At 43.2% G+C, this 27,603-nt stretch overlaps 1 protein-coding gene across 1 annotated transcript in view; it reads left to right on the top strand.

The window, feature by feature from the left end:
- FBXW8 (F-box and WD repeat domain containing 8) overlaps positions 1 to 27,603 on the top strand; it is a 53,732-nt gene that overhangs the window by 20,137 nt on the left and 5,992 nt on the right. Inside the window, exons 5-8 of the mRNA XM_009557376.2 lie at positions 6,370 to 6,527; positions 13,614 to 13,810; positions 15,080 to 15,289; positions 26,194 to 26,321. Of these exons, the coding sequence (XP_009555671.2) occupies positions 6,370 to 6,527; positions 13,614 to 13,810; positions 15,080 to 15,289; positions 26,194 to 26,321 (693 nt within the window). The remainder of the gene's footprint in view (positions 1 to 6,369; positions 6,528 to 13,613; positions 13,811 to 15,079; positions 15,290 to 26,193; positions 26,322 to 27,603) is intronic.

Raw genomic sequence — 27,603 nt, 5'->3', positions numbered from 1 at the left:
CGCTGAAGTACTTAGGCTGGTGAAATGTTAATTTTCTTACAGATAACAACCATAAGCTGCAGAAGAACTGCATACCATCTCCAGCAGCTTAACCCACTTCCTAAAGCTACAATTTCCTAAGTGAGACTTGAAAAAGGAAAACATAAGCTTTCCACAGCTCAGTTCCTGTAAATGGGATCCACAGATAGACATGGGTCAACGCATTGGAAAGTCAAGTTCCCAACAGAAGAGTTTGGGAATGGGTTATAGGGATGCTCAGAATGTATTTCCTATGTGTTAAATCTTCAAGTGGTTCTGGATCCATTTTGGTACAAGTTAGTCTCTTTTTTTTTTTCATAGCTTATATATGGAGAAGGAGCTGGAGAGCAAAGCCTTGCGAAAGGCAGCTGAGGGACCTGGGGTTGTTTAGCCGGGAAAAAAGGAGGCTGAGAGGAGACACTGTCTACAACTGCCTGAAAGAAGGTTGTGATGAGTTGGATGGTGGTCTCTTCTCTCAGGTGACGAGTGACAGGACAAGAGGAAATGGCCTCAAGTTGCACCAGGGGAGGTTTAGATTGGATATTGGGAAAAATTTCTTTGCGGAAAGGGTTCTCAGGCACTGGCAGTGGCTGCCCAGGGAGGTGGTGGAGTCATCATCGCTGGAGGCTTTTAAAATATGGACAGAAGAGGTGCTCAGCAATGTTTTAGTAGTGGACAGGTGCAGTTAGACTCGACGATGTCAAAGATTTTTTCCAACCAAACAATTCTATGGCTATATGATATATCACGCAACCAAAAATAATGTTTCTAGGTAACTGTAAATAAGAACGCAGGAAGGCTTGGGAACTTCCATTGCTTTCATCCAGCCTCACAGAGTGAGGCATCTAACACTCTAGTAGAGAAATCTAAGCAGTCTGTCATTATCCCTCATGTCAGGGAAGACTTGTGGGTCTTAACACTGAGTATGAAGAAGGTAAAGGAATCCATTTAATAATTTCAGTAGTGTGTGCTGTGACTGAGGTATTTTCTACCTTTCAGTGGTTTTGATGAAGAGGTGTTTTGAATTGAGCATTATGAATTACTCCTGTCTTAATTTGAGCTTTATAGAGAAGATAAAGCTTTAGGAACAATTTGAACGAACTTAGAAAGGTGTTTGGGCTTGAGTTTGCATGTTTAATTGGACCTTATCCTAACGCCTACTGAGGGCTCGCTGACGAGGTACCTTAATTAACCACATGAAGGACGAGTTAGTTGCTTTTGGTGGAATAAGGATGAAAGGTGTGGGGTGCTTGTTGCAGCAAGGCAGTGCAAAATACTCATTATTTTCCTTGCTTATCAACAGGCATCCGTTAAACAGAGAGACAGCTAGAGATGGTTACTTGAGCAAAATTCCTACTGACTTCAATAAAATGCATTGACATTGTAAGGACTTCATAATAAGATCTTTTGAGTATTAACAGATGGTCGCTGACTGCCTGAAACAAAGTTGTTGGGGTTTTTTTGTTTTGTTGATCACCACAGGTATCTGGAAACTGAACTGACTTTGCCTTCTGGAAATCAAACCTAACTGTGAAACAAAGGGTTTTTCTTTATTCTTCCTTTTTATTTTCTTGCTACAAACTTTTTAGAAAAAATACGGAAAGTGTAAACTGGTTTTTGAAGTGTCTTATCCAGAGTCTTTTGTGTTCAGACCAACTTCGTGTAGCGAGGCTCATCCTGGAGTACTGTGCTCGAGGCAGTGTACGGAATGGACTGACACCAGCATCCCGTTACAACAGAAACCCAGCGACAGCCTAGTTGACCCGCTTGTTTGAAGTGGATTTCTGCAGTGCCAGCAGTAAGCTAGCCATGAAGGAGAGCAGTTTGTCTTTGCTGCTGCCATGTAGAGCCTTGACTGTTTTGAAAATGTTCCTGTTAACAGTTTTTCTTTTGTGTGTTTGTCAGTTTATATATTAGTTGCAGTTGTACTTTGCACAAACACTAATTAGACAGCCATCAACACTCAGGGCCAAAGGCTTACTAACAATGCAACTGTGATAGCAGTGTCTTAATTGGTTGAGTATAATTGTCATTAGGCAACGATAAAGACATCTGGGGCTCTGGAGAGAGATCAGCCTCCCCCTCCTCCTTTTCCCCAGATTTGTTCTGGCTATTGCTATCCAACACAGTTGAGCTCTTTCAGATGAGATCCTGTGTTTTGACCAGTTTCCTGATGTTTTTCTCCTTATGAAATCGTCTGCCTCTTCAGCACCACTTCATTAGCGCGGTACCCAGCCTCCATCTCTGCTTCCCTCCCACATGTGCTCTGCACTTCACCACCTGCTTCCCAGCCATCGCGGGACAGCAGCAGCTTTTAACCCCCAGCTCCTTCTCCTGCAGCCTTCTGTTGCACTCATGCGCGAGGGCACGAGGAAATGGTTCATCTCATTATGACATTACTGCCAATAAAAAGTAGATCAAACGCTTTAGATTAGTGAGTATTTTTGTTATAGGATGTTTGTAGATACCATATGAATTTAATTGTTTTCAGCTTCTCCATTCCGTTTACATTCCAAATATTGTAGCTCCATTTCAGCAAGTCTTTCATGCGTATTTTTAAAGCTTAAGCTAAATTTACAGACTAGGTTTTACAAATGTGTACGTATCTGCCCAGAACTACAGAACTGGCTTGTCAGGGAGAAGAAATATAGTTAGAAAAATATAATTCTTGTCTTTCTCCTGCTGCTGCTTCTCATGTCCGTGTACCAAGATGTTCAGCAGAACGAGAGCCAAGTAAAATGCAAATCCATCAAAGAAGCTGAGTTCATACAATCATAGGATGGTTTGGGTTGGAAGAGACCTTGAAGCCCATCCAGTTCCAACCCCCTGCAATGGGCAGAGACTCCTTCCACTGGGCTGTGTTGCTCCGAGCCCCATCCAACCTGGCCCTGAACACCCCCAGGGATGGGGCAGCCACAACTTCTCTGGGTGACCTGGACCAGGGTCTCCCCGCCCTCACAGCAAAACATTTCTCCCTAAGGTTTCGTCTCAATCTCCCCTCTTTCAGCTGAAACCCATTCCGCCTTGTCCTATTTCTGCCTTCCGTGATCCAGAGCCCCTTTCAGTACTGGAAGCTGCTCTAAGGTCTCCCTGGAACCTTCTTTTCTCCAGGCTGAACAATCCCAGCTCTCTCAGCCTGTCTTTGTATGGGAGGTGCTCCAGTCCAAGGATCATCTTTGTGGCCTCCTGTAGTCTCATTCCAATATATCCATGTCCATCCTGTGCAGAGGGCTCCAGAAGTGAACACAGGGCTCCAGGTGGGGTCTCACAGTTCCTTAGATGAGGAGTCTCTGTTGAGTGCTAAGAGAGTGCCTGGTGGGTAGGGAGAGCAGCGTGCACACCCAGAGCTGGAAGGCTTGTCTGCATGGATGCATGGAACACCCAGGAAGGCGTTAGGCCAGGGGGAATCGGGAGAGGGGGAAACTTGGGGCTGGTAGCAATAGGCTTTTCCTTGTTGTCCCTGTTATGGTCAGGAAAGCAAGACTTTGAGCAGCCTTTCTAAATGAAGTAATTCAGGTAAGGTCTGAAATGTGGGTTTGGTTTTTTTTTCACCTTTAAACTTAAGAACTCAGAGTTTGTACATTTTGGGCTTGGTTTTGTTCGTTGGGTTTTTTTAATGCGAGTGGCTCATTAGATGCTGGAATATTGATGTACCACTGCACTAGTCATCTCAATACACCCATCGGGGGGAAAAGCAGCAGCTGAATGCTGTTGCATTATAGCAAATAGAGTGTATTTGTTGCTATACTCAACAGAAAGGGCTGGTTGTGTTTTCTTCACTCCAGCAGAATGTGATGTGGGCTTCTCATAGCCACCTCAATAGAAAATTCAGTAACTGGGTGAGTTTGGAGGACTCTGCCTGTTCTGGGGCAGAAACTTATATCTTAGGTTCTTTCATTCAGAGCTGGTAACGCAAACAAATTTGCATGGCTAAGTATAAAGGCCGTTGTGGTCGAAAATGAAGAGAAATAGTGAAATTATCTAGAAATAGATTCTGTACAGTGCTGTGTGTTTTTCTCCCATCTATATTGATACAGCAGATTTGCCAATTATCTGCAATAAAGCAGCCTTTTTATTTTTTTTTACAACAAGGCAATGCTTTAATAGTTTAAAAGCCTTTTGTTGTGGTTACAAATTGAAAGTGTGTTGCTCTTTACAACAACATTAAAAGCGGGGAATTGAACCATTAAATTTTTTAGTTCTGAGTTGGCTTCATCTGTGTTTGAAACTCTTCCAGTTCAGTTCTGGTACAGTCCCAGTATATTCTGGAAATGGGCACACGGTGGTGGTGGCCAACGGAGTGTGTTGTCAGCTGAGGAGATGGTTTATATCTCCCATTTCCCCACGCTGGTTCCCTGCCCAAACCTGGACCTCCTCTTATGTTTCCAGCAAGGTCTTATGGTCTCTCCAAGTCCTTTATGTTTGCCGCATGGGACTGAGATGCTGTATCTGCGAGTGGTGTGGCTGAGTGACAAACTGCGGTAGAAGGGATGCAGGGAGGGATGGGGACAAAGAACTTACGAGCCTGCTCCCTCCTCTTCCTGATGGACATAAAACTCTTGTCCTATCTTGCAGTGCAGTGGTGGGATTTCTGGACAGACGCAAATGAAGGTAGGGTTTGGTGGGTGCTTGCGGGGTTCTGCCAGCACACCCAGTGCTCCCGTCTCATGACAGGACTGGAATGAGCGCTGCGGCCAAGATCCTCATCTGCTTTCTTCTGTAGTATCTGTACCGTTGATTGTGGACTAATCCAGACTGCTCGTTCAGCCCGAAGTGAAATGTTTTGCTTTGCTTTAGGAAAGCTTCTTTTTGATCTTTCCTTTTTAAATAGTGCTGCTACGAATTGGGAATGAGAGGATCTGGCCCTTGTTTGCAGGAGAAGGCAGAAGTGCTGTCCCGCCCCATCCTCTCATTTTCTTCTATCTAGCTATATAAAGTGCTGAAGAGGAAACCTGGTGACAAGGAAACAATTCTCCTCTTCCCAATCCAGTGCAGAGAATTGATGTGCTTCTCTTTCTGCTAAGACAGATTTCACCGCTCCCTCAGGCACTTCAATTAGTTGTATATAGGGGAGTGTTTTTGCTCAGAGACATTGGAGTAAACTGCTCCCGAGTACCTGTCACCCAGTTGCTTAGGACCCCCCAAAGACTGGGGCAATCCGAGTTGAAGTCACAACACCTTCTAAACCTCTATTAAGTGCCTTCTTCATCTCTTTTGTAAATACCCATTGTCTTGTTTTCCTCAGAAACATAGGACAGCCAGATTTTTTGACCTGTAGACTTTTAAGGCTTATTAGAATCATTCTTTTGAACTATTTTCCACCCAGAAGTCAGGGTATAACAACAAAGCTGACAGAGCAGGAAGCATCCTTCATTTTCCAACCAAATCCAAGCCTCGAGTATGACAGAGAAAGACATCTGAGACTGTTTGATGGTGCTAATTATCACAGTTCTGTCAGAATTACCTTAAATGATTATTGAACTGTTCATAATGGCTTGAACTGCGCTCTTTGACCAGTCACAGAGGGAGCTTCTCCTCTGCCTTACCTGCAGTGTTTTTTCTTTAGCAGTATGTTGTGTTCCATGGCATAGATGGCACAGAGCAGTTTCTGCATTGCTGTGTAATTTAGATATATTCAGGATTTTCTGAGAAGTTTAGTTCTGTGGGGTTTTTTTTCTCTTTAGCAAACCCTATTTTGATGTTAAACGCAGTTTTGATAATGTTTCAGTGAGAGCCTTCTGCCACGAAGGCAGCACTGCCTTCTAAAGGCAGCACTGAATTGTATTAATAAATTAATTAGTCTTCAGAGATGTGGGCAATCCTGATCCGCTGATGAGGCATTAAGAAGTTTCTTTCAATGAAGAGCAGTAGGCTGGGTGCTTGTGTGCGTGAGTGCTTGTATGTATGTACATAAATACTCTGATTAAACAGCGATTCCTTGGCACAACCACAATCACAGATTTTTAAAGACCGAAAGGAAACAGTTTGAAGTTTTGCCATGCTGTAATTTAGATTTGTTACTGATGACCCTTTTTCCCATGATGCCCAGCTCTCCTTGAATCCTCTGCGTAAAGCTAACATCGATATTTGGGGGAGCCTGTGGTAGCTCAGTTGTGTTGTTCTTCTAGTTCTGGTTTACCTGTCTGTCTTAGTAGACTTTATGCTGCATTCCGTAAATGAGAATACAATGAACCGAGTTGATAGGCTTGTACACAAAGTGTAAACAGGAGAATTGGTCTAGGAAGCATAAAAGGTGTTCAGTTCTAAGATGTTTCTTGTTTCTTCTTCCCTTCCCCTCCATCTACCTTTTTTTCAGATGCTTTAGGGATGAATAATAGCCTTCTCTTCCAGATACACATCAGGAGAAGTGAGGTTGTGGGATGCTCGCACCTGGGATTACACAGCCCCCATCCTGGAAGCAGCACATGGTCCTGGTGATGCTGGACCTCAGCCACATGTCTCCTTTGTGAGGATAAACAGCTCTCTGGCTGTAGCAGCTTACGAGGACGGTAAGTAACCACAACTCTCCTCCCTATTTGAAAAAAAAAAAGAGGCTTTACAAAAATGAAGCAGCTGTGCTCAGCTTTTTGTCTGCCTGTAATCCTGTGTATACACACACACGCACACACTTGCTTTTATGTGAGAAAGTTGGCCAATAACCCTAAATGCATTAGGAAGCATTGGAACATAGCACCCATTAAAACTGATGTTTAATTCCTACTGGAACTGCTGCACAAAGCTTGAGTGCCAGGCTGTAGTTCAGCCAAACTATCTTAAGCGAATAACTTGTTTTGTTATAAAAATATTAAATATTCTTCCACCAGCCTTGTCCTCTGTCCAAAACTCCCTTGGGGTGCTGTGAGGCTTTGTTGTGGGAATACCGGTGAACTTGCATGTCTGATTAATCCACATCCTCTCTGGCTCTTGGCATAGACCATGGATGCACATTTTCTTAACTGAAGTATCTGTTTGCAACAGTGGGATATTATGTGCTTTGATATAGAGAAATCAAAACTGCGAGCTAATGTTTAATGAAACTGTAATAAAATCTTGGTTATAGGCATTGTTTTAAATAGACTTAGATGTTTATTTAATGGGCAACAAGAGGCAGAGACCGACCGTACATCTACTGGATGTGGAACCGGCAATTAAAGAAGACTGGTTTGGACAGTACTGGCCAGTTGGGGTCCTCGGCTGAGTTGCTCAGGCAGAGCTCAGCTCCTATCATCTTTCTTTAAAATGTATGATTTCTCACTTAAAAACTTCCCCTTGGGTATGAATATAGAGTATTTTTAAAGTTAGGGAGCTTTGTACGCACACTGTCTTTGATCCTGGCATTTCTGTGTGTGAAAGCAAAGCCAGGGATGGGTAATCCAAACAAAACCTTGAATCCGTATAGTTTATTTGAGAAGTAAATTAAATGCTTTATATGTGAAAACAGCTGTTTTAAGACATCAGTGTCCTTAGCTGTTTTTCTAGCCTGGAAAGTGGAATTGATTGTGCTGGAATGGTTTTCTGTGGCTAAAAATTCTTGATAGGCGACGATTTCTGACATCAAGTCTGGTGTTACAGACTACTCAGTAATATTATTTACTCAAGTCACAGGAAATTATAACGCAATGAGAGTTTTAAGTGTTGGCTTTTTGTCCAGCGTACCAAACGATGACAAGCAGAAGGTCTTTGTTTTCTAGCCTTCCACTGACTCATCTAAAAATTTGTCTGCAGTTTTTCTGTCATATTGCTTGTCGTCAGCCCTGTGAGTGCCGTGACTGCACTGGTTTGCATAAAACTTGCCGTCTTTTATTCTTTTGGGTCGAAATTTTAATGGGCTCTGTGATATGGCAGTTACTCTGATTCGAGAAGCCTGGTCGGAATAGATTAGTTTCTGTGTGAACGGGGAATTACAGAGCCCGATTTTCAGAAATGTTTACTAACGGGAATCTGAAAGCATATGTTATATTTAGTGCAGTGGAGAGAATTATTTAAACTTGGGGAGGGGAGGGACAGCTTTGAAGATAATGTTTTTGGTTGTTCTTTGTTGTACTTTTCCAGTTCCCTTTTCTCTTTGTTTGTAAGTTTGACTAACACAGAGAAACCATCTGCTAGTGTTGGAGGTGGTGCTGTCAGGCAGAGTCTAGACTTCTCCGTCGAATCCCTGGCTAGCAGACTCGTTCAGATAACATCAGTTTCTCCCAGTTCAACAGAGCTCACGCAGCGATGTCCTTGGCATCCGATCACAGGGAAGAACTAACAGGCAGATTCTGCTCATGCCGTGCCTGCCTTACAGCACTGTTTTGCTGGTTTGGTAGTAGCAAACGCTTCCCAAGGCATATGAAACGTGGGAAGGAGAAAGATTTGTCTTACCGGGATGCCTGCATCCAAAGTGAATTGTAACTCCAGGAAGGCACTAAATAAAAATTGAATTGTGACTTCTGGTGAATGTTTCTGACGGTGTCGGCCTCCGAGAAACAAGCCGCAAGGAGAGGAAAATGAAAGAAAAATGTATGGGTAGAAAATGAAGTTCCCTCCGCCCATGCCAGCACTCAGTGGGGGCACTGTATGTACACCTGGGGCAACGGGACTTGGCAACTTGATCCACAGTTGTGATTTTTGAATTCCGACCCACTGGCCTCATATTTCTTCTGCCTTGTTTCCTATTGTCAGCATTGGCAGTCCTCCAGTTTGATTTTACCACTAATTGTGTTGCACGTTACCGAACTGAAATGAATCAAATCAAAATGCTTTTCCTGGAGCATTAGATAAAGCAGGCGAGGGTTCTGGGTAATGAGCAGATGCTGCTAATGCAGGGACAGTGGAGACCTTGCCAGGACTCCATCTGCTCCATGCTTGCCTGACTTTGGCTGTGAGCCACAGCTTTTGGGAAACAGCGGTCTACTTTAGCCATCACCCCCTCTGCCCTCCAGAGTCTCATAGTTTGACTTGAAAACAATGTGCTGCAACGAGGGAACATACTTTTTCTTTCAGTGCTATTCTTCATACACGTGTAGGCAGAGTGAGAGATGCTCTGCTGCCCCCATCCATGGAAGACCTTTGAGACCTATTGGGAGGAGTTAGTGGAACCTCACAGGTTGTGGAGAAGCAACTTGGAGCAAAGGAAGGTGGTTTCTGCAGGGGTCAGAAGTGCTTCTGCTTCTTGGCAGGCTCCAGGAAGGGAATTTTGGCAGCACTACTTTCTGGGACTGGAAATCTGCTGTCTTGTCCGTTCTGATGCCCTTAGAGCTGCTTGTGGGTGTTGTCCCTTCTGTACCCTCCTTGCAAAGACAGAAATGGAGTAATGTATTTGGAGTCTTCCCTGAAGCGCCAGGATACTTGGTAAGATAGGAAGAGCAGGGAGACAGTCTGGCTCGGATGAAGGAGACCGCTTGTAGCATGTGATAGTGTATTTATTCCCATCAGGTACATACAGGTGGCTGTGGATCCAAAATTCTTGGTTTGGGTAGGTGGCGTGTGATTGCACATCACAGTTAGAGAAGTCCGTATTTCATTCCAGACTTGGAGACTCAAGAGGCAGTTTCTCGTCTGTGCCTTTTCTGAGGGACCGTACACAGGGATGGTGTCATTGGGGAATCTTGGAGAGTGGCAGTGGTGAAACCTGACAACATTTGGTGGAAACCAGTGTGGTAATGATAATGGAAAGGCAGGATTCTTATGACTGAGGTCTTGTGCTGTTCCCTATGGTAGGGAGATTATTGTACCTACTGAAAGTTGAGGAACTGCGTTGCAATGAAAATAAAATGTAAAATTGTAGTTAATAAAAACTATGCATCTACTAGGTTCAAGTTGGCTGTGTGCTGGTATTCCCTCTGACTAGAAATGCGTTTGGGAGAAATTCGAAATTCATGGTAAGAGACCGTCAGACTTGAAGCTGGTGCTCATTTCCATGATGTTGAAACTGGATGGGCTTTAAGGTTCCTTCAACCCAAGTCAAACCATTCCCCGATTCTGTGGCATTATGATGTGCTTACTAAAATCAGAGTACAGTCAGGGTCAGCCCTGTGCCGTGTACGGCACAATAGACTCATAGTAAGGTGTTTTATCCAAATACCTTCCATTTTAGAATGATTTGCAGTAAACGAACCTCTCATCAGGCCACATTTCAACAGTGTGTCGGGTTAGAAGTTACAAACCTAATTTCCTTGCACACTCTGGGCTGAAGTGGTAAACAAGATGACTGCAGCAGTGATGGTGATGTCAAGTGTCAGCAATTATACCATCTTCATCAGCTTCTTGCTCTTAACTCGTTTCCTTGGGCCAAGATCAACTAAAAGCAAGCTGTAAAGTTGCTCTGAGGAGTTATTGTTAGAGTTCAATTGAAATGATCACAATTGTGGTACAGATTTTAGCATGCTGTGGAAGTATTGTGTATAATTTTGATTTAATGACTTCTAACACTTTTAAGATTACAGTATTCACAAAAAAAAATAAAATACTCTGTGCTTACAACCTTAACTTCACCTTAGCCAAGATATTGCTTTGGAAATGAAGTGCTGGTCACTGCTGGAGGCAGGAAGATAGACTATGTAAAGTAGTGATCTCATCTGCACTGGTAAATCTTACGCCTGATTCTTTTTATGTTGCCATACTAATAACTTTAACTGTAATGATGGCTTATTTTACACTTACACAAACATGATTGACTGTTACAAAGTCTTGCATGCTAATAAATGCATGTTACAGTCGAATACAGAATGTTGTCAGTAGCATTTTTAGACCTAGTTATAGCTTTAACTGTTGATAAATACAATGGAGTGGTTTTTTTTTCTGTATACAACATGGTGATGGTTTCCAGCTGTCCTGCGTGAACGCACATGTCTGCTTGGACAATAGTGCGTTTCCGTGGAATCATAGGCTGACCTGTGTCGGGAGGGACCCACAAGGATCATCGAATCCAACTCGAATCCAACTCCCGTCCCTGCAGAGGACAAGCCCGACCTTCACGCGTGCCTGAGGGCATTGTCCAAACGCTGTGATACTGTCAGGCTTGGTGCCGTGACTGCTTCCCTGGGAGCTGCTCCAGTGCTCCACCACCCTCTGGGGAGGAACCTTTTTGTAATGTCCAACCTGACCCTCCCCTGGAGCATCTTCCTGCCATTCTGTGCGTGTGGTGAGAAAGGCTTCTGACTGGCGGCAAGAAAGAGGTGCTGGAGGATGTACGTAGAGAATAGTGCACTCTTTTGGAGGGGTGGAGAAGCAAGGAGGACAAGCAGTCCTCCTGCGAGCAAATACTTATTCATCCTAATGAAAGGAAACAGTATTTCTCTTGCTTTTTATGTTCTTTTCCAACTCCTTTTTACTCCTTATGTTGTGCTCCTTCACTAAACAGGTGTTAACTTGTGACCGTACAATCCATTTGAGTTTTTTATACTACTGTTTTCACACCGTATTTGGCATCAGGTGATGCACACATTGTCTTTGCCTGATAACATTTTTTAGATGTTTTGGACAGATTTTGCTTGGAACATCTGGTAAAAAAAAAAAAATAAAGTATCTGTCTCAGACTGATAGTATTGTTGCATGAGCCATTTTCACCATCTTTTCTTTTTGTGATGTTTGAGAAGCAATAATAATAATAGTGGCTGTGTTGCTCAGATTTAGAGAGCAGAACTCTGAATTTGGGGTTTCCCAGTTTGTCTGCGTGGCCAGAAGAGAGTTCTTTGCTTTGGATGTGTTCTGGTATTTTGTACAACTCTTGTACACTCTGTTAAAACCAGTGCAATGCTCATCAGAGGTGTGTAAACAACAGGCTTCGCTGAAAGCAAACCAGGTTCCTTTTTCTCCTTCGCAAACGTGGTCTTTAGTTGGGATAAATGTTCTGCAAGAGAAGCTGAAACTTCTGCCTGGAAGAGCTTGGTGGCAACGTTCAGCACCGGATGGAAACGTCCAGTTCTGAATTCCCTGATCTGATATCACTGATGTGTGTTTCTTTGCGTGCTTAAATCAGCTCTCTGGGAGGTGAGCCGTCACCCATTCCCTTTGTTTTAGTCTGGAGCCGAGGATTCGCTGCGGAGGCGCAGGAGTGCGGCTGCTCAGCCTCCGCGGGGGCAGCCCCGGCTGCAGAGGGAATTGGAGCCTGTGCTGTCCATTTGTATTTGTTAACTTGCTCTAAGCCTAAGTGCGTGTGATGCGGGCAATGTTCTGTTTCTCAAAACCAGTTCATCAGTTATTTACCTTTCAAGCAATTAACATAATTACCATTATGCTAAGAAGTAATTTTGGGAAGTTCTGCTCTGAGCCCTTATGACTCCATCGGGACAGTTTTAGTCAGGACTTATCTTTTTGATGGAAGCCTAATTGCAGTTTTGGCTTTGTGTAAACAAACAGAGGCAGCTAATTGTTTAGGCAAATAGCAGATTAATTTAAATATGCATCCCTAATAAAACTAAAATGGTCCCCATTATGGTACTCATTCCCATGGCGAGGAATATAAATATTCAGTGGGAGTGCCATTAGACAGAGATCTTAAGGATTATCTGCATTATTTCACATTGGTAGCACTTTCCAGATACCAAATAATCTTTACTAAAGCAAACATAAATCAATTTAAACTCATTTAGATACCATTTCACTATGTGCAGTTTCATTACCACACTCTTGCTTCACCTCCTCTGGGACACGGGAGGAGTGTTTGCAAACTGGCATTGGTGCCCGTCCGCAGCTGTCTGTCAGAGCTTTTATGTCTCCGTTTGAAGGAATAGCTACCATTAATCATTTCATCATTAATGGTCACGCTCAAGGAGAAGGAAGGCTTCTCCAGCCCTGTCTGTCACGTCTGAAGATTGCTTCGCCATTAATTCAGTGCAAAGGTGGCCCAGAAGTCTCCAATTCCGTCTGGCCCTTCTGTTCTGTAATCACTCCTGATTGTTTCAGGTTGCTCTTATTTGGATGATTGCTTTAATGTACCATGCTTTTAAAAAGAATATCAGTGATCTGTGCTGGGAAATATGTAATTACAAGTATATTTTGACTTAGAGTGCTATATTCTTTGGGATTTGTGTTCTTCAGCTTTTTGAACTCTTGGACGTTTTCTGTTTCCCCAGAGTATCGGGGTTAGGAGCTTTGCTGCTGGTTGTGAACTGTTAAGAATGGTGTTAAAATCTCTTACTGGAGCGCTGTGTGTGGAGAGCTTCAGGTTCTCCACTTCAAAGCTTCTCCGTGACTTAAATTTGAATGGATGGAGGTTCTTCCTCACAGTGGGTGCGGTGATGGAGGATAAGTATCTGGTGGAACAAGAACCTATGTATCTGTTTAAGTCTGATTTCTCCAAACATGGAAACGTGAGAGATCTCAAGTGGTCTTTCTTGTAGGTATCAATGTTATCTGAAAGTGAAAAATTAGGGATTATGGAGAGCAACAGAGCCTCTAATGCCAGAGTACGTGAGTTTGGAAAGTCTCCTCTGAACCCGTTACATGGTGCTTTGCAGCCCTGAAATTCTGGATTCCTGCGCTACGCTCTGTTCTGTGTATTGACTTTCCCTTTAGAATGCTTTTAAACTTACATCTTGAAATGATCTTTTAAAATTGTATTTAATTCCGAGATAATGGATAGTGATTGTTTTATTTTTTTTTGTATACAGGGACCATTAGCGTTTGGAACCTGATGTTTGGGCGGGAGCCAATCCATCATTACCAGCACAATCAGAGGATACAGGCTTTAGCTCTTGGTTCAGAGGGTGCAACGGTAGCAACGGCATCTGGCTTCGAGGTCAAAGTGGAAAGCCCCGATGACAGAGGAGTCTGGCAAACGACAGGAACGTTTGAAATCCAGAAATTGGTGAGTCTCCAGGCTGCTCAGCTTCATTCCAGGAGCTCCTGATGCACTAATTATTTTTGGTGTAGTCATGAGGGATCTTCTAAAAATCTTACAGGAGCATTGCCTGAGCTAGATAACAGCATTATCAGCTAGAGGCTATGATTTTTGAAGCAGGTTAATGGATGAGCCTTTCATCACTGAAGAGCAAGGGTGAAAAGCTGGCTTAAGCTGCAAGCGAAAATGAAGAGAAGTCCATATGGTGCAGGAGGTTGGCTGGTTTTAATTATTTTTTTGTCAACATTAAACTAAGTTGGCTCATTTCGTAAATCAGTTTTCTCGCTTACAATTGGAGCTAAAACTCAAGGTCTCATTCCAGATCAACGCTATCTGATTAATTCTGAGGCAGGATACTGCAGACGAGCTAATAGTATCACTTGTGAAGCCGTAACTAGTTGTGCAGCTACTTTAGGTTGCACCTTCTGTCACTGAAGTTTTGAGACTATTTTAATTAAAAGCTGTCCTATTCTCTGAAGTTTTGGTATGTCTGAGAGTATCAGCATCTCTTTGAAAGGGGAAGGAAGTATGTAGGAATAAACTGAGCCTTGCAGCTTCCCTCCTGTTGCAGGAAGCTGTCATCTCAATCTCCCCATTTTGACTTAAAATTATTCCCCTTATCCTTTTCCTGCACTCCCTGATCCAGAGCCCCTCCCCAGCTTTCCAGGAGCCCCTTTCAGCACTGGAAGCTGCTCTAAGTTCTCCCCACAGCTTTCTCTTCTCTAGGCTGAACAACCCCAACTCTCCAAGCCTGTCCTCTTATAGGAGGTGCTCCAGTTCTTGGATCATCCCTGTGGCCTCTGGACTAACTCCAAAAGCTCCATGTCCTTCTTGTGATGCGGACGTACCTTCATGATTACCACAACTTGTTAGTTGACTGTTCTGGAGCATCATATTCACGTTCAAGCCATGATATTTGCTTTGTGTGCCTTAACCTAATGGCTTCATCTGAATGAGTCTCTCTGATGTGCCATTTTGGTGTGTTCTCTTGTGATGTATTCTGGTGAGTTTTTTATATGGGCTTATTCTAAAGCCTTTAAGCTGGATTTCATCAGAGGACCTAAATTAAAAACAGAAATAAAAGTGATATTTAGTCTTTGCCTGCGTTGAATCCATAATTGGGATGATTCAGGATAGCAGATAGCCACACATCAGTAGTTTGTTCAGTTCAGCGTAAGACAGTGATGTAAAAGAATTTTTGACTGTAATAAAAATAAAAAAGTCTGCTCTTTTTAGGTCAACTTCCTTCACCTGGTTCCAGGTGTACTGGGGAGCCCAGTGGCAGTAGCAGCTGCAGAAGACATTGTTTATCTCCTGAAAGGAGAAGATCCTGGGAAGATTCTCCACTCTGTCTACGGCCAGCCTGTCACGTGTCTGGATGTGTCTGCTCGTGAGGCAGCCTTTGGAGTCAAAACCCTTGGCTGGGTATTGAATGAGCCCAACCAGGTATTTCTTTTTCATTAAGTTTTTTATACCTTCATAATTAAGAAAGGAAAAGACTTCAAGCTACTGACCATTTCTGCCCCTGCTATTCAACTTCTGACAGTAGAGGAAAGACACCTCTTTAGTGCAATGATTGTAGAATCATAGAATGGGTTGGGTTGGAAGGGGCCTCAAAGCCCATCCAGTTCCACCCCCTGCCATGGGCAGGGACACCTCCCACTGGATCAGGGGCTCCAAGATCCATCCAACCTGGCCTGGAACCCCTCCAGGGATGGGGCAGCCACCACTGCTCTGGGCAACCTGGGCCAGGGCCTCCTCACACTCACAGGAAAACATTTCTTCCTAAGATCTCATCTTAATCTCCTCCTTTTCAGCTTGAAACTGTTCCCCCTTATCCTATCACTACAAGCTGGAGGAAGGGATTATTGTCCATCTTGCTGGGTTCCCTGTAAATACTTCACATGCTCTGCTCCTTCAGCCGTTTGCTGTGTCCTCTACGGGGAACTCGTCTCAAAAGAACACCCACAACCTCAAAACCCCAATAAACACCTCCTGCCCCAAAATGCCAAACCTCAGCCTTTCTGCAGAGCAGCCTGTGTGTGCAAACGTGCAGTCTTAGGAGAATGCTGCTATTTTTTAATGCGCTTAAGGACTTGAACCAGGTTACTTCCAGTTTGGTGAGGATGTGACTGTTGTATTAAATTATAATCAGAGGTTTGAAGCACCCCTTGACGCAGTCTGCTGCTTTTATCAGCACATCTTAACGGTGGCAGGGTAGATCAAAACCAGGCTGTTTCTGTAACCGTGCTGAAGACTCATGGCTGAGTTTTTAATGCAGCTCTTCTCAAACTTCTCTGCTTCAGGAGCAGCTCTTTTGGGCTTGCATACCCAAATAGGCAGCGTAAATAACTGTGGTTGGGGAGGGCTCAGAATCCTACCCGAGATCCCAGGTAAGGGATCTCAGCATCTGGCCGCAGCATCCTCGTCCTGGACACAGCCATGCTCCAGGGCAGGGACCAAGCTGCGGAAAGACCAATTTCCAGATGCCTTAAGAAGAGTTTCTGTCCCTTTCCTGCATCTTGCCTAACTTTTCCACTCATTTCATTTTTTGTGGTTGTACTTCAGGCGTATGAAGGGCTGTTGGCAATGAGGGAAGGAGGATGCTTCAGGCAGGTGGAGAAGGAAGCGGGAGGTGAGCACCCAGCTGAAAGAAGCTATGGTCTGTTGTGTAAAAATGCAGTGTTCTCTTTGGCAAGCAACTAGAATAGGAAAGCTTTATTTAGGGCTACCTCCGTGTCAGGAATAAACGTGTTCAGCTGCATCTAATTTCCCCTTAAAATTATGTTCACTGGGGAAACGCTGAGGCCACCATAAATACCTCTAGGGCTGAGAGATGCTGTGAGGCCATGCTGTCTTTATTAATTCCTTTGCTGTCCTGATCTACTACTTTTCCCTACAGAGGTGGGAGGTTAGAAGGTAAAATTGCCTCATTCAGAGGCATTACATCGATGATCGCCTTTGTGCCTTGTAAAGGAGTAGAGAAATCTACTTAGGTCCCCAAGCATCACTCCGTAAAGCCGGACATATTCCCTAATTCAGTTCTGAACTCGTTGGCATTCGATGGCAGATTGTATTAAGCAGTGCATCAGCGTGCATCCTAATCAGGGCGATGGGACCGAAGTCGTCCAGACGGCTGGGGTGTGTTTGACAAGGACATTTGCTTGGCATTGCTGCACCAGCTGACATCACGCCGGAAATTAATTACTAATGTCTATTATGATAATTATTCGCCTCGCGCAGACGTGAAAGGACTACGCATTGGCTGATTACACCGGTCACAAGTTGACAATCTGTCTTTAGAAGGGCTTTCGATCTCAGAGACGTAATGATGAAGAATTCCAGCCCCGTTGGCTGCTGGCTGTGTTGTAGAGGGAAAGCTGTGTTTCTTCTCAGTTTGGGGTTTTCTTTATTTCTCCTGGGGGATATTTTTTTCCTTTAGTGTACGCTTACAGTCCTAATGCTACTGCCTAGCGACCTGCTTTCTGGTGAAAATATCATTACGGAAACTATCTTTTTTCCCTCTCTCTTTTTTAATCAAGGTCTAATTTTAACCAAATTTGACAGCCAAGTAAAGATCTGAGGCATAAATTTTGTAGAAACTTTTATATCAGGGAGGAGAAAAACATCAAGTCTGTGGCATAGACTTGCCTACTGTTAGATGACAGATGTCAGTGCAGGAGAGTGGAGAATATAAATGCTTCAGCTGCGAGAAGTTCAACTTTCACTTTATTAAGCATCAGACAACCCAAATACGATGCCGTTTCTCCAAAGTTTGTCTGTTTAGGGCTCCTTAAACTCTTTGTTTTATATTAAGCTAAGAGAGGTGCCCTTAGTAAGGGGTATTTCAGTTGTATTAATTCAATGTGGAATGTACTATTTCCCTTATATTCTAAATTATTGAAATACTGAGATCTGTGTTCCCATCTAGGCTTGTAATAATATACCCCAGATATTGAACCATAGGGAAAACCCTAGCCCCGGCTTCCCTTTCAACCTAAAGCAGCCCTCATGACATCCAATGGATGTCTTAAAGGATGGCGTCTAGCGAATAATGTATTACCCTGTGTCGTGCAGCTTGGAGACCGGTGATCTCGACGCTGCAGCAGCATCACAAAGTCTTGGCATCCACCTTTGAATCTGGCTTTGAGCATTGCATGTCAAATTAAACCCATAGATTTAAACTCGAGCTGGCTTTGGTCCCTCCGTGTCAGGCTAGAAACCTCATAAACAGGTAGCGCTGTAACTGTCGGGATTAACATCATCTGATTTCTGATGCAATTATTTCCCTGTCTGTAAGATCTGACCGAAGCTTTTCTCACAGTTGGATCCATTCCCCCTGAATGGACCGTCTGCTGTCAAATAAGTCTGTCTCCTGCTGTAGCTTCAGGTGAGCTCTCCTGCTTGTGCCTTATTTCTGTTGAATTATAGGTGCTTTATTCTCTTGGGGGGCACAGGACACAACGCCAAACTCAACTTTCTCCTCTATTTAAAATTTAATTCAAATTTTTACATATTAGCAGTTTTTGATGATAGGAGATAATCAACGTGGGAGGAGTTGGAGGGTTTTTTCCACCAAAGAAACTTCATATAGCATGCAAGATAATTTTATTTTAATCTCATGCAGCTGAAGAACTTTTTTAATGTTATGTGCATTATAAAGTGCATTTCCTGGTTTTGCTTGTTCTTATTTCAGAACAGGTAAATGGGGAAGAGAGGAGTAAAGGAAGGATAGTAATGATTTTAGAGCCACCGACTCTAGAAACAGAAGGCTGGGTGTGTTGAGATCCGATGTCTTGGGAGTTGGTTGTTGTGCTGTCGCTTTTTCATCTGTTTTGAACTGGCAATTGGCTTGTACTTGATGAATAGCGTTCCACATCACCTGTCCCTCCTCTTTGGCGATTGAAATACTGCCTAGGTTTGTCCTGTGTTTATGTTTCCATGGGGTCCCTGAACTACTTCCTAATGTGGCTGTATCCAGTAGAATTAACCACGTGAAATAGATGTTCTGAACCAATATTAACTGAAAAGACAATTTAAATAATGTTTGAAATTGGATTTCATCCTTTACAGTCTCTCTTGGATGATGTATTTAGGTCATAGCTGCTTTATACAAGCTGTTACATCTTTCTTGCATCTTATTTTAGTTAAAATCCTCCTCTTTGGTAACTGGTAGGCTTACATTGTCTTTGCTGGTGTTGTAATGTTTCCAGTTTTTGTGGTTTCAAAGGCTTCAGATTTTTTTATCTTGATTTTCTTCATTTTCATGTGGTTTTTTCAGTTGTGGTAACCACTGTGCCCCTTGTAGATAGTCCAGTTTTCAATAAATTGATCTTTACAAACTCTGATTTTCATACCAGTAGAAGGGCAGTTGTTACTGAACTTGAACGTCCGGGACTTGTCCAAACGTTGTCCTTTGAGGAGCTGTAGGACTTTACGGTATTAGCAGATCTGTTAAGGTGAAAGGTGTTTTCAATTCCTTTTCCTTTATAAACTCTTTGGTACCGTGTAGGAGGACTTCTGAGGAGCTGAACTGTGTAACGTTTTGTGTCAGGCACTGCAAGAAACGCAGCCTGGCAGAGACCAGAAGTTTTCCTTGCCTACATTTTGCATGATGTATTCATTAACCCCTCTTTTGCTGAAACGTAACAATCATCCATCTTGGTTTTTCTCTGTTTGTAAATGACCAAAAATAAATTTACTAGTTTAAAAAAAAAAAATAAAATTCCCTTTTGTAATGATCGATGTTAATGATGTTCTGCTTTTTCCCCCTATTTGTACGTTGATGTGAATGCCACAAAACTCGCACAAGCTGCTTAGATAAGTGTCTCAGATTTTGAAAATACAGCTGCTAGGATGTGCCGTGAGTATTGAAGGCGGTAATCTGTGAAACCAAGAGAACTAATTCAATTTTTAAGAATTACCTTGCCTTCCTTTTTGCTGTCTATAGGGAAAATACGTTTCTGGGCTAGGGCTTGTTTTTGAGTGAGTGGGTGGTTCAGTGTGTAAACACAATATCCTTTCCTCTCTGGCTACCTGAACTTCTACATCAGTCTTCAGCCACAAGTCAAATGAGCCTGGTGACCTCATTCCAGGTCCTAGCAGACATCTGTCCGCATCCCAAGCCCGTGGAGGCTGGCAGGGGCCTGGCCGCTGGCAGTGTCCGGCGCTGGAACAGCAAGGGTTGCAGGTGCATTGGCAGAATCACGTTGCCGAAGCTCGCGCGCTGCTTGCCTGCACGATGCTTGGCTCTACATCTTGCTACCAGCTTGGAGTCTTGCTTTTTGACTCCAGTCAATTGAAAACTTTAAAGAAAAAAACCACAAACTCTGCTTGTTTTTAGCTTGGTGTGTGACTTTTTACGGCAGGTGTGGATATTTGGAGGAGCGGGTCTGGCTGGCTTTGCTGCAAGCTGTTCAGACTGCCTTGTTTTTGCAGTCTTCTGTGTGGGCCTTTAAGCATTGTTTGAGGCTGCTCGGTGCAGCTCAGCGCATGCAAAATCAAGAGCTCTCGTTTGCCAGTGTAAAGTCACCTTTAGGATGGCATGAAAGTCAATTTTCCACATGCTCGAAGAAATGGTTGTGTTACCAGCTTTACACAATGACTTATATCTGGCAAGAACTTGCGAAATAGTCTCTCTGGCTGATTGTCAAAAATTACATCATATTGGAGTAAACTGCTTTTAAATCAAACATCCATTATTCATGTATATTAACTGCTTTTATTTATTTATTTATTTATTTATTTATTTTTACTGGCTGTTTTTTGTGTATGATTTACTCTTTTTTTTCTTGCTCTCTGATTGTCTGTCTGTCTCCCTCAGCTGCTTCTTTTAAATCTTAGCTCATCTTTAAATTTATGGAGCCAGCACACTTATCCCTGTGTGTGAGTATCAATATGCTGACCTCGCGTTTGTTAACAGTAAAATTTGGTTGCTGTTGTTGCAGCATTATGTGCCATATTTACAGTAGACAATTCAATACATTTGCTCTGGCAAACGGTGCCCTTGAGGCTTGTAAACTTTGAAAATATTTTCTTTTCCACATCCCTTTAGAAATAAAATTCAAACTTGCAGCAGGGTGTACCATATGTTGTACTTAATTTGATGACTCCTGCCACAAAAGCATATGAAATAGCCTTAGCACTTCCACAGATAGCCTTTGATTGAATGGGTTTGACCTGAGAAAACAGCAGATCCCTTTTTATTCATGGTGGACTTGGAAGTTTCCCTTTCTCTTCTTCTGTTGGCAATATTTGTGTGTACTCAGGCAATGATTTTTCTAGTTGGCAAAGGGAAAGGGGGAGAAATGTAAGCTGAAAATACATGCAAATTCTGTTCCCAGCCTTGCTGCTTGTTCTTCTGCATCATTGAGCAACTTGGGTTTTTTTATTTTGATCTTCTGTCTCTGAAATGACAGTCGGAAACCTCTCTCATAGGTGGTTCTTTCTGAGAAAGTGGTTCTTGAGTGTATCCTGTGCGTTATTCAGTAGAGGATGTAGGTTTTGAGTGTGGCTTTACTTTTTGCTTGTATTTATGAAACTCTTTTCAATACTTTAATCAATTCAATACTTTATCTAAATAAGAACTAAATATACAGAGGGCTTTGCCCAGTTCTGAGAGGCAGCTTGGATTTTCCTACCCGTGCAACACGGTGAGTTTTGACAAGAAGCAGAACTGCGATTGCAGCGGGAAGCGCGCTGTTTCACAAAGCAGTTGTCTGCTGGCTTCCATCCAGGACAGTGGGTTGGACACCCCTGCTCTCGCTGAAAGTACCACAGGCGCTTTGATAACAAGTGCTTGGGGATTTGTTGTTTTAATGTTCCATCCAAAAAAGACATCTCCAACAACACAGGATCCCAAAACACCTGCTGGGGTATTGGACGTGCATGGAAGAGTTCCATCAACAGCATTTCCTTCAGTTCCTTGGTTTTTCTTGGAAGTATCTCAACCAGAGTACATCGACCACGCTTGACCTCACTTAGCTACAAGATGTAACAAAGCTCACAGCTTAGCTGTTCTGGCTACAGAGGCTTTAATTCTTTGTGAATTAATTTAGTTCTCCTTTCTTGAGTTCTTGGACAGTATTTAAAGAGAGTTCCCTGTGCCCGCTGCTCCGCAGTTTCCTGAACTACAGTAACTTTTCCTTTCTTCCTCTGCCTGCTCTCAGGAGTTTGCCAGCTCCTCAGCGCATCTATCTGAGGACAGTGGCCACAGGTTGAGACTCACCCAAGTCACACAGTAAAGAGGGAAATTAGTCTAATGCACTGCCTTAACAAAAGAGTGAGTACAAGCATGAATAATTAATACCCCTACTCTGTGGCAATCGGATAAAATGAAGTCCCATTTGCTCAGCCTTATTAAAAGAGAGAGAGAGAGAGGGAGAGATGGTAAAGGTCGTTAAGGGACTTGTAACACGGAAAGAATCGCCTCTGAGATGGATAATGTGTTTTCTAATCTCTGTGGTCTTTAACTAAACATAATGGTAAAGGTACTCTGGCTATTTCTGGCTTGTTGAATTATTAAGCATTCTGGGAGATTGCTTGGCTCTTATCCAATAACTTAGACTTTTTCATTTGAACAATGTTAATAGGTAACACTTTTTATTTTGTGTCTTAGATCCCGATACATCTGCACAGAGTATTTAATGCTTTTCCTCCCTCGTGTCCCCCAAGTCCCACCGGGGGAAGGGATGCTCGTTAGCGTGTTATCCCAGGGTGCTTCATTTCACGCCCAGATGCTCTTGGTTCACTTACCTTCGGTTTGGTACCTATTAGGTCACTGGGCTTAGGTGTCCATTATAGGATTATAAATATCTTTAAAAGGGTAATCCCTTTGCAGTGTGCATTATAGGATTATGAACCTCCTAAAGATCTTATGCTTTATCTGCCCTTTAACATACAGGCCCTTATTTCAAGTCCCTATTGACCAGGTATTTTCATCCTTTCTCCTTGGCCTTTGTAACAAGAATCCTTCTTACCTTATAGGAGAGCTCATCAGAATTGTGCTAGCAACTTCAAAATTATCATCGGTATGCTTTTAAAACCCCTGTCTTCAAGGAATTATTATTCAGACTTAAAAAAAAAAACATTCTGAGTCTCTTTTGTTTCTTTATCTATTGGTTTGTCATGATAAGGGTTTGAAATTTACTTACAGACCATATAAAATTGCTCCAGACAGAAGCTGGAGCTTTAAAGACAGGTAAAACCTGAATGCAGAAAATCACAAAGAGAGCCTTTCTTCCAGTGATAGGGCTAATTGGCTAGAAATACACATGGGCATTATAAAATGTAAAAAAACTCCAGCCCAACAATCTTTAAAAGAGTGGAGACTGCCATGGGAAGAGAAGGAACTGGAGGGTGTAGGAGAAATCGATATAACACGAGCTTTTCTTCCAGTTTTGTGGAGCTGAACCTTTTCTATTTTACAGATTCTCTTTCTTGGATGCAAACGCCTTAAATTGGTAGCCATCCACAATTTATTTGAGGAGAAATAAATGATATTTCAGCTGGTTCTACCTGTGCAGAGGAGCATTGGCACACGTCTGAAATGGAGATGCCAAACAGGAGGATATGCAATATGATGTAAAACAGGCTAATCTTTAAATGCTACAGGGAAGCAATTTTTCATTCTAGTCTTTCATGGCCATAACTGAATTTTCAAGTACGTATCAAATGTTTATAGGATAGATGGGAGCTATGGTCATTTAGATAAATTAATAGTTTATGGCTGTTCACTTTAAGTATTAGTCCCAGGGGACTGCTGAGAGAGCAGCGTTTGGCCCTCTCCTCTCCAGTGTCCCCGCACAGCTGGGAAGGGCTGGTTCGGGGGCTCAACTGGGAGCTGGAATACGTTGCTGTTGACCCGATCGTTTATTGTTCGTAAGTTGAATTCAGCAATTTATTGACTTTGTCTTTTGTTCAAAACTTTCCGAGGAGAAATTTGGTTGCCAGGCACAGATATTAATTTCCTTTACACTGAAAACCATGTGAAGGACCTTTGCCAGAATGTCATTATCTCCGGGTTTGGTTACTGAGCTGTTGGAAGCTGTGCTGCAAGTGAGAACAGGCTGTAAATTGCTCTTTGCCTTGAAAACCAACATTTCTATGCAGTTTGGAGCAACTTTTTTTTGTAGAGATGGAAGTTTAAATTAATTTTTTAGCAACTTCTATGTCCTAAGTCTCCCTGTAAAAATAGTCTTCCTTCCTTGGGTAAAATTGCTTTGGGTTTGGGGGTCTTAAGGATGAAAAAATACATGCTAAAGACTGGCTTTTGAGGCAGATAGCTTCGCAAAGCTGGGGAAGGATACTAGATGGGAGACTATAAATATTATAAGCGACTGAGGAAGTCTGTTATGAATGTCTTGATTCTAGTAGGGAGCTGGTCTGAATAAACCCACACCTGCTCTTTAGTTGGGAGAAATAGCAGTGAAGGCAAATTCTCTGCCTTCCTTTGCAGTATTCCTAGAGATTTTTAAAGCTCTTCCCTTTCGTTGCTTAGAGGCACTCATCACAAGGCGATCCCATCCTGCTCTTCTCATCGGCCTTTCAGATGCTTCCTAAAATCACACCGATAGGAAGCAAAAGGCCGGGCAGCATCGCTATCCCTGATGAAATAATAGGGTACCGGTAGTGTAATATTTATTAAGCTGCTTGTGAATACAATCAGAAAAGTAGAAATTAAGAATATTGATGTGGCGTTGACAGGGCCGCGCTGATGTTGCCATGGGAGCCGTAAGGTTTTTCTGATGTTTTTTAACTACTGTTACTCGTCATGGTCATAGGTTTCTTTTAAATTAAAGGAGCATCACCATGAAATTCAGTAATGTTTATGAAGTTACATAAAACCAGGTGCTGTGCTATGCTCCACTGAGCTTTGACCAGCATGTTTTTCTGTTTCTAAAAATACTCGTTCTCCTAAATTGAAAGGCCCAAATAGATAAATATCATCCTGCCTCACAGGAAACACAGCGAGCATGATTAAACTGATTGCTGCGCAAAGGAGAGGGGGAAACCAGCCTGGAAACAACTTGTACCTCTCTTCCAGACTTCGGTCGAGTCATCTTAGATGTTGCTTAAAATCAGAGTTGTTTTTATTCATTTCCCATCTGAACTGTCACGTCAGATGTAATATTTCTTACTCTCTTTCTGCCTCCTGATCTGTGCAGAAGCGGCCAGCAGGGCCTGTCAGCGCTGAGTCAGTGCTCAGTTCTGCTCTTCGGTTTATGCTAGACTTGATTGAGTCTTTCTTGCACAGCCCATCTATCTAAACCTTCTAAACGATGATTCTGTTTACTTTTACTACTCCTTCAAATATTCAGATTGCTGAAGAAACTAGTTGCTTATTCACATCAACCTTTAAAAATTAGACCTGGAGGAAACAGGAATGGTTTGCTTTGCCTGCCTGAGAGCTGTAGCTCTTGGATACTGGTTGGCATGCCTTGTGTACCTACTTCTTGATAGATTCCATTGTGAAACTGGAGTTCCTTATTTTTGAGACTATGTTGTTGGCTTTCTTCGTAGAATCACAGAATGATCTAATGGGTTGGATTGGAAGGGACCTTAAGGCCCTTCAAGGCGAAAGGGTTTGGGGAAAGATGGAGGAAGACCCTTCTTTTTTTGCCTTGCAGACGTGAGCTGGATGGGCAGCAGGGCTGGACCAACTGTGAGCATAGACTCACAGAATGGTTTGGGTTGGGAGGAACCTCAAAGCCCATCCAGTTCCACCCTGCTGCCATGGGCAGGGACACTTCCAACTGGATCCAGTTGCTCCAAGCCCCATCCAACCTGGCCTGGAACCCCTCCAGGGATAGGGCAGCCACTGCTGCTCTGGGCAACCTGGGCCAGGGCCTCCCCACCCTCATCATGAATAATTTCTTCCTAATATCTAATCTAAATCTTCCCCTTTCCAATTTAAAGCCGGTCCGCGTTGTCCTATCACTCCATGCCCTTGCAAAAAGCCCCTCCCCACGTTTCCTGTAGGCTCCATCAGGTACTGGAAGCTGCTCTAACCTTTCCCCGAAGCCTTCTCTTCTCCAGGCTGAAGAACCCCAACTCTCTCAGCCTGTTCTCATTGCAGAGGTGCTCCAGCCCTCGGATCATCTTGGTGGCCTCCTCCAGAGCCGTTTTCCTGGAGCCCCTTTCAGTACTGAGGTCTCCGCGGGGCCCTCTCCAGGCTGAATAACCCCTTGAGACCTTAATAGGGACAGATCCGTGTCTTGATTCTGTATTAGCATATTGAGAAACGAGTCCTGCAAACCACCTGTGAAGGCAGTAACTCTGCTCTACTTTATGCTGCAGCAAAATGTTGTGCTTACACTACAATTAGCTGATGTTTGTTCTCTTTCTGCCAGATTCTTCTTTACAATCTGGAAACGAGTCAGTGTCTGAAGAAGATGGGCAACTCAATAGGTGACTTTACGTGTGTCAACCTCCAGAACAGTCCTCCAAACATGCTTGTTGCAGGCAATAAAGACAGAAGGTGGGTACTACCAAGAGCTGTAAACCATCTCAGATTAGATTACTTCCTGTCCTGCTGTCCTACATCTGGACCTGCTAGAATTTGTTTCTCCTCTCATGTTTCAAATGCAGCTTGAGTGAACTTCAGGAACAAAATATTAGGTAATAGTTGGACGTGGCTGCCAGTTTGCTTTGTTTCAAAAAGCTTCATGGGAAGACTTTTCTTTTTAAGCCATTTGGTGGACGCAGTTGGTGTACAGCCCAGCGAGACCACTTGGAATATCTTCCACTTCCCCACCACCACCCGCAAAATTAGTTTGGCATTTAAAAGCTCACTTTCTGATATTAAAAAAATAACCTAAGGGATGAATCATGTAGGATGAGATGGGTCCGTCTGCCAAATGATGTCAAGAGTGTATTTCGGAGCACTGTGATGTCCCTCAGGTGACAAAAAAAAAGAGACTTCCATATGAACAGATTCCAGCTTCTATTTAGCTGATTAGCAGCTTTCTCTTTAACTCCTTGGCTTGGGGAGTAGGATTTTCCCAGCACAATATCTGATGCCAGGAATGGACGCGCTGGGAACAGTGCGAAAGGATTAAAGTGCTTAAAAAGACCCTTTGAGTCCAATTTTTAGATTTTCTTTTTTTTGGCTAGTTATTTGTGGGGTCTGATCCAGTGCACCAAAGGAGATGTGGGATGGCGAGGAGCCAGGCTCTAATGGCTCCCTGTTCCTTCCCTCCTCCTTTCTGCACCGGGCACCAGGCTGCAGGTGGTGGTCTGCTGTGGTGGTGGGTATCAGCTTGTAAGGCGGATACTTCCTTTTGCCAAATCCCAGACCTCTGTCCCGCCAGTGCAGCAGCTTGCGAAAATGATTATTTTGTCAGACAGCTTTTTTTTTTTAGCTTCTCGGTGAATAGGCAGCGTGAGCAAACCTCACCCTTTCTCAGCAAAGAGGATAAAGGGAAGATCTGAAGTTTGATGTGTAATTGAATCTTTTGGAGTTTTTTTTTCATCTAAAAGCAGATATTTGATTTTCTAAAGCACTCCAGTAAAACTACCTCCAATTTTGATCTTTTGCACAGTGATGAGAGAGTAGATAAAGCTGATATCCCTCAAGTGAGATTGAAGTTTACTCCCTTCATACTGGAGTAAATGCTTGTGCGCTTTGCCCTACAGAAAGCTTTTCAGTTTTTCAGTTCCGGCTGAGTTCAGGGGTTGACCATCCCTAAAATAGCAAGAAGTTAAGAATCGATAGTTCAGCGAATCGGTTTGGCATCCAGAAGACAAGACCGTGTGTATCT

The sequence above is a fragment of the Cuculus canorus genome, chromosome 17 (assembly GCF_017976375.1).
Source record: "Cuculus canorus isolate bCucCan1 chromosome 17, bCucCan1.pri, whole genome shotgun sequence".
Lineage (NCBI taxonomy): Eukaryota > Metazoa > Chordata > Aves > Cuculiformes > Cuculidae > Cuculus > Cuculus canorus.
This window is presented reverse-complemented; position numbering and strand designations above follow the sequence as displayed.